This window comes from Myxine glutinosa, chromosome 10 (assembly GCF_964187855.1).
Source record: "Myxine glutinosa chromosome 10, kmMyxGlut1.1, whole genome shotgun sequence".
In the NCBI taxonomy this organism is placed as follows: Eukaryota; Metazoa; Chordata; class Myxini; order Myxiniformes; family Myxinidae; genus Myxine; species Myxine glutinosa.
The window spans coordinates 32,472,542-32,485,851 of NC_136270.1; the positions used below are offsets into that span (position 1 = coordinate 32,472,542).

The window sequence follows — 13,310 nt, forward strand, 5'->3', positions numbered from 1 at the left end:
GGGCCATTTGGGTCTTCAGGGTCTTTTGGATCCTCTGGGCCCTTAAGGGTATTTTGGGCCTTTGAGGCATATTGGGTCTTCACGGTCTTTGGTGTCTTCAGAGGCTTTTGGCTCTTAAGGGTCTTCAGTGTCTTTTGGGTCTTTGGGGTCTTCAGGGGCTTTTGGGTCTTCTTGGTCTTTAAGGGTCTTTGGGGTATTTTTGGTCTTTGGGGTATTTTTTGTCTTCGGGGTCTTCGGGGTCTTTTGGGTCTTTGGGGTCTTTTTGGTCTTCAGGGTCTTTTGGGTCTTTGGGTTTTAGGGGTGTTTTGAGTCTTTGGGGTGTTTTGAGTCTTTGGGGTGTTTTGGGTCTTTGGGGTGTTTTGGGTCTTCCGGGTGTTTTGGGTCTTCCGGGTGTTTTGGGTCTTCGGGGTGTTTTGGGTCTTCTGAGTGTTTTGGATCTTCTGGGTGTTTTTGGTCTTCGGGGTGTTTTGGGTCTTCGGGGTGTTTTGGGTCTTCGGGGTGTTTTGGGTCTTCTGGCTGTTTTGGGTCTTCTGGGTGTTTTGGGTCTTCGGGGTGCTTTGGGTCTTCGGGGTGTTTTTGGTCTTCGGGGTGTTTTAGGTCTTCGGGGTGTTTTGGGTCTTCGGGGTGTTTTGGGTCTTTGGGGTCTTTTGGGTCTTTTTGCGCCACAGGGCCTTGAAGGGTATTTTGGGTCTTTGGGGTGTTTTGGGTCTTTGGGGGTCTTCAGGGTATTTTGGGTCTTCCGGGGTCTTGGTGGTCTGAAAGGTCTTGGGGGATTTAAAGGGTCGTCAAAGGTCTGAGGGGTCTCAGCAGTCTTAACGCAATTAAGAGGGTGGTAAGTTTATTTGAAGAAGAAGAAGACGTTTTCGTCGCATATAAACATACATAGCGACATACATAACCATATACGTTTGCTCTATTATAATAAGATAATCTGCTTGTGTATGTCCGTGTAGTAGTCTTTGAATCCACAATGCTGCTTCTTGACCGATAAACTATGTACGTCATTTAATGTTGCATGTATATTGATGGAAATGTGTGAGCATGATAGGCCTGATGGCCTCCTCCTGGAATGTGAAATCCTACTTACATACACAGGCCGATATTCTGTTTAACTGTATATTAAACTAAAAGGAGTAAACTGTTATAAGCAAGGCCAACGGTGAAACAATAGTGAACCCCTAGGGATTTGCGTTTCTCATTGATCCAGACAAGCAATGAAGCAGATATTTTGAGGCAAACCTGAACTTCCTGAAGCGTAAATTAATACAGCATAAATTTGTCTGCTTTTGCATACAACCAAAACACATAAACAGTTTGTAAACACTACCTGAAGAATGGTGTCTTGGAGTGACAAAGATACTCGAGGGAAAGTACTTGGACCTTTCAGAGCACTGTGATAACTTGAACAACAACCATATTTCACGAATTGTTGTAGGAGACTGATTGTATGGAATTGCAGACAATATTACAAGACATTAAGGCGAATCAGGTTGCAAAGCAGCAACCCTAACAACCCTATCCCTAACCCTAATAACCCTAACCCAAACAACTCCAACCATAACAACTCCAACCCTAACAACCCTAACCATAACAACCCCAACCATAACAACCCTAACCCTAACAACCCTAACCCTAACAACCCCAACCCTAACAACCCTAACCCTAACAACCCTAACCCTAACAACCCTAACCCTAACCCTAACAACTCTACCCCTAACAACCCTAACCCTAACAACCCCAACCCTAACAACCCTAACCCTAACCCTAACAACCCTAACCCTAACAACCCTAACCCTAACAACCCTCACCCTAACAACCCTAACCCTAACAACCCTCACCCTAACAACCCTCACCCTAACAACCCTAACCCTAACAACCCTAACCCTAACCCTAACAACTCTACCCCTAACAACCCTAACCCTAACAACCCCAACCCTAACAACCCTAACCCTAACCCTAACAACCATAACCCTAACAACCCTAACCCTAACAACCCTCACCCTAACAACCCTAACCCTAACAACTCTACCCCTAACAACCCTAACCCTAACAACCCCAACCCTAACAACCCTAACCCTAACCCTAACAACCCTAACCCTAACAACCCTAACCCTAACAACCCTCACCCTAACAACCCTAACCCTAACAACCCTCACCCTAACAACCCTCACCCTAACAACCCTACCCCTAACAACCCTCACCCTAACAACCCTCACCCTAACAACCCTCACCCTAACAACCCTCACCCTAACAACCCTAACCCTAACAACTCTAACCATAACAACCCTAACCCTAACAACCCTACACCTAACAACTCTAACCCTAACAACCCCAACCCCAACAACCCTAACCCTAATGCAACCCTAACAGCTCAGAAGATATTTTCTACATTGACCTGAATTTTGTGCCCGCTTCACCTGATATTTGTGCCCGCTTCACCTGATTTTTGAGCCCGCTTCACCTGATTTTTGAGCCCGCTTCAGTTGTCAGTTTTTCTAAGTCACGATGTATATATTTTGCTGCTTGCACATCCCACTCGGCTCCCTAGAGATCTGCCTGCTGACACAAGGCCGCCGGACCGCCAGTGTGCGTGCCGACACATTCTGCCGACTCTTTTCCTTGACTGTCGGACATTTTGAGGGAGTCCTTGAGGAGTACCCGACCATGCGGCGAGCCTTTGAAACGGTTGCCATCGACCGGCTCAACCGTATTGGTAAGTTGCGATCTCTCTTCCTGTTTAAAAAAAATCTCAAACATCTGAACTCTCTTATTGTTTTACTTTCCCCTTTTTAGTTTGAATCTTCTGTCCACTTCAGTGTTTAATATCCATGAATTTCCAGCAGGTTACTTCCCTTACTTGGGCATACGAGGTATGCTTAGTTGGTTTGCATATTCACCTGCATATTCCCCTTGTGTTATTCTCTCAACAAAAATGTTTTTGACTGATTCCCCGCTTGTAAAATGAAAGAAAGTGTGGTTTTCCCTAAATAATTGGAATATTCTTCTGTTTTCCATCTCCATCCTCATCGCCGTGTGAAATGAAGTTGCCCTTATTTTTTCAGTTGTCAATGAAGCTATGTAATTGTGTAGTTGCTCGACTACATAGCCCTACGCCATTACTTATTGAGAGCGATGGCCGATGCCTGATCGTCATGTGGGAGAATTGGCCAATAAAGCGTGCTGCTGGCAATTCGACATCAAGTGGCAATTCGACTTGGAAAAATTTCCCTGTTTAGTGTTCCCATTTGAGCGCATAGCTCATCAGTCGGCCACCATTGTGCTCAAGATTAGGCCACTGGTTACAAATATGGACATTAGACTAGCATCTCGTGTAGGTTTACAGTTCAAATACAGGTGAAGCCAGTGTGGGTTTAACTCCTTGGATTCTCAAGTATCCATAACCAAAACTTGTCTTCGGAGAAGGAGGAGGGAAAACTTATCTTCGGAGAATCTCCAAGTCACTGCTATATTGTCAGGAAAAACAAAGGTGGCTCACTAATGGCCTTTATGGAGGGGTCAACCTGTTTGCCTGGCTGGGTCTGTTGGTTGTGTCATTTGTACATAAACACTTTGTTGTTGGCTTTAACTTTGCCGTCAGGGCAACTTGGGAATGGCACAAAAAATGTTGCCTTTGGAAAACTTCTGACCAAAATAGTCCTCATTTAAATCAAATCGGGTTACGAGGAGTGAACATCACTGGTATCATGCTGCTGATGTCAGGTAATGAACCTGCTCACAAAAAGAGGAAAAGTTGCAGTGAGCAGGTGCGTCTGACAGGTGACCCTATAACTCCTTCAAGCAATGATAATAACGATGATCCTTAAAATGACCAGCTAATCAAGTGGACAAGAGTAACTTTAAAATGGGATGTTCCACCGATTTGCGAGTCACCTTAACCTGTAACAATTTTGCTCAAACGAGAAATCCTCGGCCTTTTCCGACCTCGCTGACTTTCCGGCTTTTTCCGTCAAGTGACACTCAGGCATCTGATCGATTATCTTCTAATTCGGCGTAGGCAAGTACACGGTGCAGGGAGAACTTCATTTTCTGCCTCTTTGGCAAGCTCGCCAGACTCAGCCGTGTAGGTTGAAGATCTCTCGGAAGCAGTGGGGAAAACGAGTGGAAATTGGTGTGACAAACACTGTTCTCCAGCCAGGCCTGGCTGCGAAATTGCAACTCACTGTCACGTTGAAGATAGCCAGATGCTGGGCCATTTGTTAGTGGGTTGCTGCGATGATGCTGTGTCAGTTCTGTGGGGTAGCATCAGCCTGCCAGATCTGGTTACTGCGTGTGGGATGGCACCCTACAGTGGCTGTCATATACTGGAAGTAAATTTAAGGAATATTTGAAAATCCCATTGAGGAGGAAAGCTAATTTCGGGCAAGATCACGTGTGGAGTTACACTTTGCTCTAAAAGGGAAAGGGCAAACGAATGTGTGATGATGGAGTCAGGTATTTGAATAAAATTAATGCCGTCATCTCTTCCAATTGGCGGTTTCTCTACTTAGAGGTCATCGGTACAAAAATATATCCTGAGCTATTAGGCACGCTTTAGAGCAGTCAATTTGAATTGCTTTTTGTCATCCTCTTGAGGGTCCGTCTACGTAGGATAAGCATGTGGAGAGAGGGGGAGAGAGGAAGCGGAGCGTAAATTGAGACAGGGTGAATATTTAGGGGGAATTGGAGGTTATATAAGGGATAAAGGATTGGGAGGAGATAGTGGGAAGGTGAAGAGGGATTGATGTGGCCGATGAAGGAGGGAGGACGTAATACTAAGGAGCGGTTAAGATTTTCTAATTTTACCACAAAAAACATGTCGATGTCTCATAATGCCATTAAAATACCCATTTTTAACCGTCCTGCCAGTTGGAGACCTTTTCGGTAGTCCACAAGTGCCAACTCAAAGCAACCATTTTCCTCCCATCAATTGAACTTGATATAAAAAGTGAAACATCTTTAGGCATAATGCTCTAAGGTCTCCATCTGAGGCCTTTAGCCATGGCTTTGCGATGCTATTATCTATTATCTTCCAGATACCATTTGCAATCCTTGGTAAGCATTTATTGGCCGGTTATTTGGATCCAGGTGAAACTTGTTTTGGTAAGCTACCATTTATTTTTATGTCTGCAGGGAAAAAGAACTCGATGCTGCTGCACAAACTTCAGCATGACTCTGACATGGGACTTTACAACTCAGAGGAGCGAGAGCTCATTCAAGACATCGTGCGCCAAGATCGAGAGATGACCCATCAGATCCCCAGTCGCTCATTACCGTCCTTGGCTGAGACGGTAAGCACATCCAGTGGAGTACTTCCAGCATGCTCGACGGCTGAGTTTGGCCATGCGTCTGTGGCCATCGCGGTTACGCATTGCTCTCCTGTCTCAACAATGAGGCCACAATCTCCCTTGTTGTCGTCTGCAAGCCTGCGTAGGCCTCGACTGAGCCGTCACGCCAGCCTTCTGCACCACTCGGCTCTCCTTTCTCGTCGACCTAGTCTGACCCGCAAGGTAGCTTTGGGCCCGGGATCTGCGTACACTAATCCCCTCTTATTGTCTGCTGAATGCAGCAACCAACCTGCAAGGGCTGCTTCCATTTCTGGCCCACCCTCGACAATGCCTGGCCACTCTGAAGCTGAAACGTCTTCCTCGCTGGTCTCTTCAAGCACACGTCTTTTATCAGTTTCTCAGCCAACCTTGCCCCTTCCGCTGCCACCTCCACCACCACCACCTCGCCCAGCGCCACCACCCCCTTCTATTGCCCCGAGCACCTCCCGACACAATTCTCAGAGCAGTGATGTCACTAACACTGCAAGAAGCCTGCCCAGACCGCAGTCTTCAGCTCGCCGCTCGAGGGAAAAGTATGATGCGCCTCTTCGACCGCGAACATCTGCAAGTGGAGCCCCACCAATCACGACCTTACCCCTGGAAGAGATGGGACAGGACTCGTCGATCCAGCAAGCATCACAATCACCCCAACGCCGGTTTTTACTTCCTCGGCAAACTTCGCTTCCACCACCTCCTTTCATCGCCGCCCGGTCCGCGTCCCCACGGTCGCTATCTCCATCGCAATGCGTGTTCTTCGGCAGCGATAGTGGCTTGGGTGGAAACTTCCTTAACCTCCCTTCAAATCTGTGACAGAATAACATGCAAGCTTTGTTTCTGCAATTATTCTAGCCTGAGCATTGGCTTGCCGGTCCTGAACACGACAAGCCAATTATACCAGCATTTTTCAGGCTCATGTTACAGGCCTTAAGATGGAAACGGTACAGGAATAATTCTCAGATCCCCCACGCCTTCTCACGTAGCAGTGCGATTGACTCCAGAAGTTGCAGCTCTCTCTGCTTCGGCTGTCCCTCAGGTGGTGACACTGACGGAGGAAGGCCCCAGTCGGTACCAAAACGAACCTTAAGCTTTCTCACTGCCTTGCGTACGAGAGCACGAGACTGGAGTGAAAGCAGCAACCTGGAGTCCGAGCGTCCGCTCCTCTTTTCTCCGTGGCCTCTCGTTGTCTTCCGCGGATTGCTTTGCTTTCCCTCCTCACCTGCGTACGCGATGTCGCCGCACCGGGCAATAACGCCATATCGACGAATCCCACTCCACCCAGCAATTTTGTGAAATAGACATAGTCATGGATGTTTTTATTTATTCATTAATTTATTTATTTTCTGCAACTTGGTCGGGCTACATCTATGGTATTACAATTATTGTACCGTACCTTGTATCTACGGATAGTTACGCTTGTCCAACATATCTGCTAAGTATCAGTAACCACCTCAGCATTCTATCAGTGTTACGAGCCAAGTAAGAAATTCCGTGTTTTCAAAGTCAAGGACAAAATACAACTGAACAACCTCTATGGCGTTTTTGCTGTAAACACGATTTTTGTCTGTGCTCCTTTCCGTTGCCGGTTGTAACTAACACCGCCATAACTCCGTGTTGTCTTGCCTGGGTGGCTCCAATCGGTTATTAGCGGAGCGAGGCACGTCGCTTCATGTGTCTTCTGCTTAAAAATGAGGTGAGGAGCTTCTTTTGGCGTTGGATTTCGGATGCAAATTCATTTTACTTTGCAAAAGGGGGCAGCAATGGCGACGTGCTGTCAAGATGGCGACAGAAGGTCCAAATATTGATGGATGCAGGGAATTTAGTGAGTTACCATTGAGTATTCGTAACGTTTGAAGCTTCCTTTTTACCATACTTTTACTCAAAAAAATCTGTAAAGTGTTTTCAAGTAACATGTTGAGTATATATGAAGTGTGATGCTTCCTGTGACTCATTTCTTATAAACACGCACAATATCTGGTGTAAACATTGAAGATCATACTTCACGTGCAATGCTATATCGGGGGTTCTTCTTCTTCTTTCACACGCAGCACATGGTTGTGGTCCTGTGGGTAGGATAATATTTACTGGAGGCACTCCTGTGCCGCTGATGCAGGTCCCCCCCTATAGGTTAGAGCAGGAATTTGAACAGGTGGCCGGTGATAGCTCACATATTGTGCGAGTACAAATATGAGGGACAGCCGGCTTAACATTCAGAAGGATGGAATACCTGAATGTCATTTTAGTCGGAATCGGTTGAATTGATCCAGGACCAGGCAGTTCATTGTTATACACAATCAATACCAAGCGAATTAACCTGGCAATCCCTTAAATATTGTACAAACTACAGCCATTGTAATACAATATACCATAATAGTACAAGAGGCGTTTGAACGGTTTTATGAATGAGATACAATTTGTCTAACAGACGCCAAGGTTTTTTTTAATTTTTCAAACTATAATTATAGATAATGAGTTGTAAAAATTATTTATCGATTATATATACTTATATGTTGAATAATAAAAGGAACCTGGAACTTCTGGCGATGTTGTTCTGAAAACTTTTTGACCGGCCCTCATAGGTCACGTGTCTCGATTCGCACTTCGTAAAGTAAAATCACCAGAACCACACGGAAAAGGGGAATTTAAGGTTCACAGTAAATAAAGAATTCCTTCCTGCTCTATAACCGCTTCGCCAGCCATGCTGGGTGTTTGAGGGTGTTCGTTATTCGAGCCACCAAATGAACTCGTTGTGATGTTAGAACAAAATGGAAACTTGAACCAATTTTGTACAAAAGTTGTTTACCTAAGTTGGGGACTTTGTTGAAAGCTGAAATTGACTCGGATTTAAAAGTTTGAGAATGTCAGGTATGGATGACAAGTCAACCAATAGTCAGGTTCACTATGTCAATAAATTATATTTCGTTCAAAATCATGGTAGATTAGCAAACCTATACATTTTTGGAAAGGTTATAGCATAAGGAAACTAAAAATCAATGTTTACATTTGGAGAGATACCTGTATGGCGGCCATTTTGGATTTTCAAAATGGCCACTGTAAAATACATATTTTGTTCTATTTCTGCCTCTAATTACCCTAAAAACTTTTAAAAATATACTAAACCTATATTTTCAGGGACAAGGAATCCAATGAAAGTATCAAATTAGTGCTATGGGGAATGGTAAGGCACGAATCAAAGGTTTTGAATTGCAAAATACTGTCTTTATATTCGCGATAAGTTGCATAATCAAATACATGTTATCGTTTTGTACAGGCAGTTAATAACATCAAAATATGTCACAATAATTCATATCACCAAACATACACAGGCAGTCAGCAAAATCATATATACACATGCAGTCGGTATAACTTCACATCTACACAGGCAGTCAATGACAAAATATACACAGGCAGTCAATGGCATCAAACATACACGATTACAGAATATGCCATTTAGAGTTCGTCATCACTGTCCTGTGATGACGTCATCACCGTATCCGACAATATAGTCCGCATCGTTTTCACAGTCCGTTCCACACAAGCAAAGGTCGGTCAAATTGATTGGCAAATCGAATTGGTCGAATGGTCGAATGGTCGATCGAAGCGATTGGTCGAATGGTCGAATGGTCGAATTGGTCGAATGGAATTGGTCGATTGGTCGAATTGGTCGAATGGTCGAATTGGTCGAATCGAATTGGTTGGAATTGGCAAATGTAAACATTGATTTTCAGATTTTCCATGTAATAACGTTTCCAAAAATGTATAGGTTTGCTAATCTACCATGATTTTGAACGAAAAAACATAGTGAACCTGACTATAAACTGAAGTGAAGAGTTGCTCCTCCCCCCTCTCACGTAGCCATCAAAGCCACGCCCACAAAATACTTTCCCACTCTCGGATATTTAATGAGCCTGTTGGAATATAACGTGAAAAACATGGGGGCATATGGTACCCTGGCGCTCACCTGGTGGAATAAACAGTAGACGGCACCGACTAAGGGTATTTTAAACCAATTTCAATGGTTGCTAGAAGACAGGGCAGCATGTAGAATCATACTAACATAATCATAAGACTTTAAACAAAGAAATACCTATTTTGGGGGCAACCCCTCCTCCCCCAACCCCATATACTTCCTAAGACCCCAATTTTTCTAGCGCCTTGAACAAACATTGGTACATCACGGGTGATGAAGGTTGTGGTGAAATTTCATCGAAATCGTGTGTATAGTTTCAGAAAAGAAAGCAAATACCTATTTTGGGGGGTCAAACCTGGACCCACTTTGACCCCCCGTAGTTCCCCTTCGACTTTGGTGCAGCACAGGTGATGAAGGTTGTGGTGAAGTTTCATCGAAATAGTTTGTGTAGTTTCAGAGGAAAAAGTCACACATTGAATAACTTTAGTCACAACACAACAAATATCATTTATGCAAAATTTGGTCGCAATCCCATCAGCGGTTTCGGAGAAGAAGTTTCAAGTGTTTACGGACGGACGGACGGACTGATGGCCAGACAACGCTCCATTGAATAAGCTCACCTGAACTTAATTCCAGGTGAGATAAAAACGAGACCATTGACTCAACGAGACTCAACCATTGCTTCTCCAATAAGCTACAGTTTTTGATTGGCTGATGAACTACTGTCAATGGTGACGTCACATAGGCATGAAAGCATTCCGGTCAACAAACCCTTTTCAGAGCATGTTTCTCGTTTCTAATTGCAAACTCTTATTGTGAAGATCCTCACCTGAGCTCGTGTCATGAAATTCCTTTCGATAGAACACTCGTTACATCAGAAAAGACACGGGCTTGGTTTCTGTCAGGAGGCATCATCAGGTACCCTCAATGTACTTGTCTGTGACGACTTGTCCAACAATCTCTGCTCCAATAATGTCACGGCAAACCAAGTCGAAACAAGGGATTTCATTGATGTTACCTGAGCAAAGGTGTGAAATGCAAGCGATCAGCAATGTGGCCCAGCGTCCATTTTAATTACTGCTGCCTCAGAAATTTCATCCCATCTCATTTGTAATGGCGTCGGCTTATGTAACTGTCAATTTCATGCCTGTTGCTTCAGCTGTATCTGTTTTTGTTGTGCTCACGAACAGAAGAGTGAGGGCAGGTATACCTTGTGCTGTCGTCCTTTTAATCTAAAAGTACACCAATGACAATCCTTGCCCCTTAAGTCAAGAATGTACATAATCTCTCATGAGGCATCATCATAATTATCATCATTACCATCAACATAATAATAATTGCCATCATCACCATTCCCATAATTATCATTCCCATCATCATCATAATCATCACTATCATTCCCATCATAATCATCACCATCATTACCACCATCATCATCATAATCATCACTATCATTCCCATCATAATCATCACCATCATCATTACCACCATCATTACCAGCATCATCATCATGATCATCACTATAATTCCCATCATAATCATCACCATCACTATCATTCCCATCATAATCATCACCATCATTACCACCATCATTACCAGCATCATCATCATGATCATCACTATAAGTCCCATCATAATCATCACCATCACCATCACTATAATTCCCATCATAATCATCACCATCACCATCACTATCATTCCCATCATTATCATCATTATCATCATCGCCATCATTCCCATCATAATCATCACTATCATTCCCATCATTAGCATCATCATTCCAATCATCATCATTCCAATCATCATCATTTATCATCATTCCTATCATCATCATTCCAATCACTATCAACATCATCATTTGCAGCATAATCATTCCAATCATCATCATTTGCATCATCACAATCGTCATCCCCATAAACATCATCCCCATCATCATCATTCCCATCATCCTCATTCCAATCATCATCATTTGCATCATAATCATCATCCCCCATAATCATCATCCCCATAATAATCATTCCCATCATAATCATTCCAATCATCATCATCATCATTCCCATCATCCTCATTCCCATCATTCCAATCATCATCATTCACATTATCACAATCATCATACCCATCATCCACATTCCAATCATCATTATTTGCATCATCATAATCATCATCCTCATTCCAATCATCATCATTCCCATCATCCTCAATCCCATAATCATTCCAATAGTCATCATCATCATTCCCATAATCCTCATTCCAATCATCATCATTTGGATCACCATAATCCTCATTCCAATCATCATCATTTGGATCATCATAATCATCATCCCCATAATCATCATCCCCATCATCATCATTCCCATCATCCTTATTACAATCATCATCATTCCCATAATCATCATCCCCATCATCATCATTCCAATCACCATCATTCCCATAATCCTCAATTCAATCATCATCATTTGCATCATCATCCCCAGAATCATTCGCACAATCCCCATCATCATCATTCCCATCATCCTCATTCCAATCACCATCATCATCATTCCCATCATCCTCATTCCAATCACCGTCATCATCATTCCCATCATCCTCATTCCAATCACCATCATCATCATTCCCATCATCCTCATTCCAATCACCATCATCATCATCATTCCCATCATCCTCATTCCAATCACCATCATCATCATTCCCATCATACTCATTCCAATCATCCTCATTCCAATCATCATCATTCCCATAATCATCACCCCCATCATCATCATTCCAATTATCATCCTCATTCCAATCATCATCATCATTCCCATCATCATCATTCCAATTATCATCCTCATTCCCATCATAATCATCACCATCATTACCACCATCATCATCATTCCCATAATCATCATCCCCATCATCATCATTCCAATTATCATCCTCATTCCAATCATCATCATCATTCCCATAATCATCACCCCCATCATCATCATTCCAATTATCATCCTCATTCCAATCATCATCATCATTCCCATCATCATCATTCCAATTATCATCCTCATTCCCATCATCATCATTCCCATCAGCCTGTTTGCAGGACGAAGGTCTTCGTTAACTCATGTTGGGGGTAGTGACATACTTGCCAAGGGTGCCAAGTGCGGGTTGGTGACAGTTTGGGCAGAAATTAATAATTAATTTGTTCAGGCGGAGAGGTGAGTAAGAGGTGGAAGAAGAGGAAGATGATGTGCATGATGATAAGGAGATAAAATAAAATAAAACCTGTAATTTGTTAATCTGCGGAGCCCGGTGCGGCTCTGCCCTCTCACTGTCCCATTTAATTAAGGAGCAGGTTAAAGTAACTAACTTACTAACTAGGTTAGAAATCCTGGACTCTGTGCCAAAGGAACAGCGGTGGGATTCGAACCCAGGCCCTTTGAGTGAAGAACCAAGTACTTTGAACACACCTCATTGCTTGAACAGTCAAACACTTTAGAATCCTTACATAAAGAATATAATTATGGGATTCAAACTCACAACACTCACCAGTCAGAAGAGTGTTAGTTACATCCACTCAATCAACCTGTTATACGTGTTTAAATTAAATAATTTGTATTATAATTATGATTAGTAAATAATAATTAAATAATTTAAACAATCAAGTATTTAATAATCCTTCAATGAAGGGTAAACATGACAGGATTCGAACCTGCAACATTTATGTAACGATGTGGGATGAACATCCGTGCTTATTAGTACCTGTTGTGACGTTGTGGGATTTGAACTTCAAGGGAAAAACCTTCACCTGCAGTGTGCTCAGGTGTGTTGTGATCGAGCTCGAACTGTCGATCACCTCGACACAGATTATTTCGAGCTCAAAGTGATGTTTTACATCTGTTATCGTCCTTGCACTTGATCATTTATGTCTTATCGTCCTTGCAATCTTCTATTACTAAAAAAGTAAAACGTGAACTGTTCATTTGTGTTTGTTCCTGTTGTTATAGAACAATAAAATACAATCCCGTGTGTGTGTGTGTGTGTGTGTGTGTGTGTGTGTGTGTGTGTGTGTGTGTGTGTATGCATGTGTGTGTGTGTGCACGCATGTG

The 13,310-nt window shown here is 43.1% G+C and overlaps 1 protein-coding gene across 2 annotated transcripts in view; it reads left to right on the plus strand.

Moving 5' to 3' along the window:
- Positions 1-7,859, plus strand: part of LOC137434428 (potassium/sodium hyperpolarization-activated cyclic nucleotide-gated channel 4-like) — a 317,160-nt gene extending 309,301 nt beyond the window's left edge. The window contains exons 7-9 of one of the 2 annotated variants that reach the window (XM_068127407.2): positions 2,549-2,713; positions 5,131-5,288; positions 5,567-5,769. In XM_068127407.2, coding sequence (XP_067983508.1) covers positions 2,549-2,713; positions 5,131-5,288; positions 5,567-5,629 — 386 coding nt within the window. In that variant the 3' untranslated portion in view covers positions 5,630-5,769. Of the gene's footprint in view, positions 1-2,548; positions 2,714-5,130 lie in introns of both variants that reach the window. The other variant, XM_068127406.2, reaches the window with a different exon arrangement.
- The last annotated feature ends 5,451 nt before the right edge of the window (positions 7,860-13,310 follow it).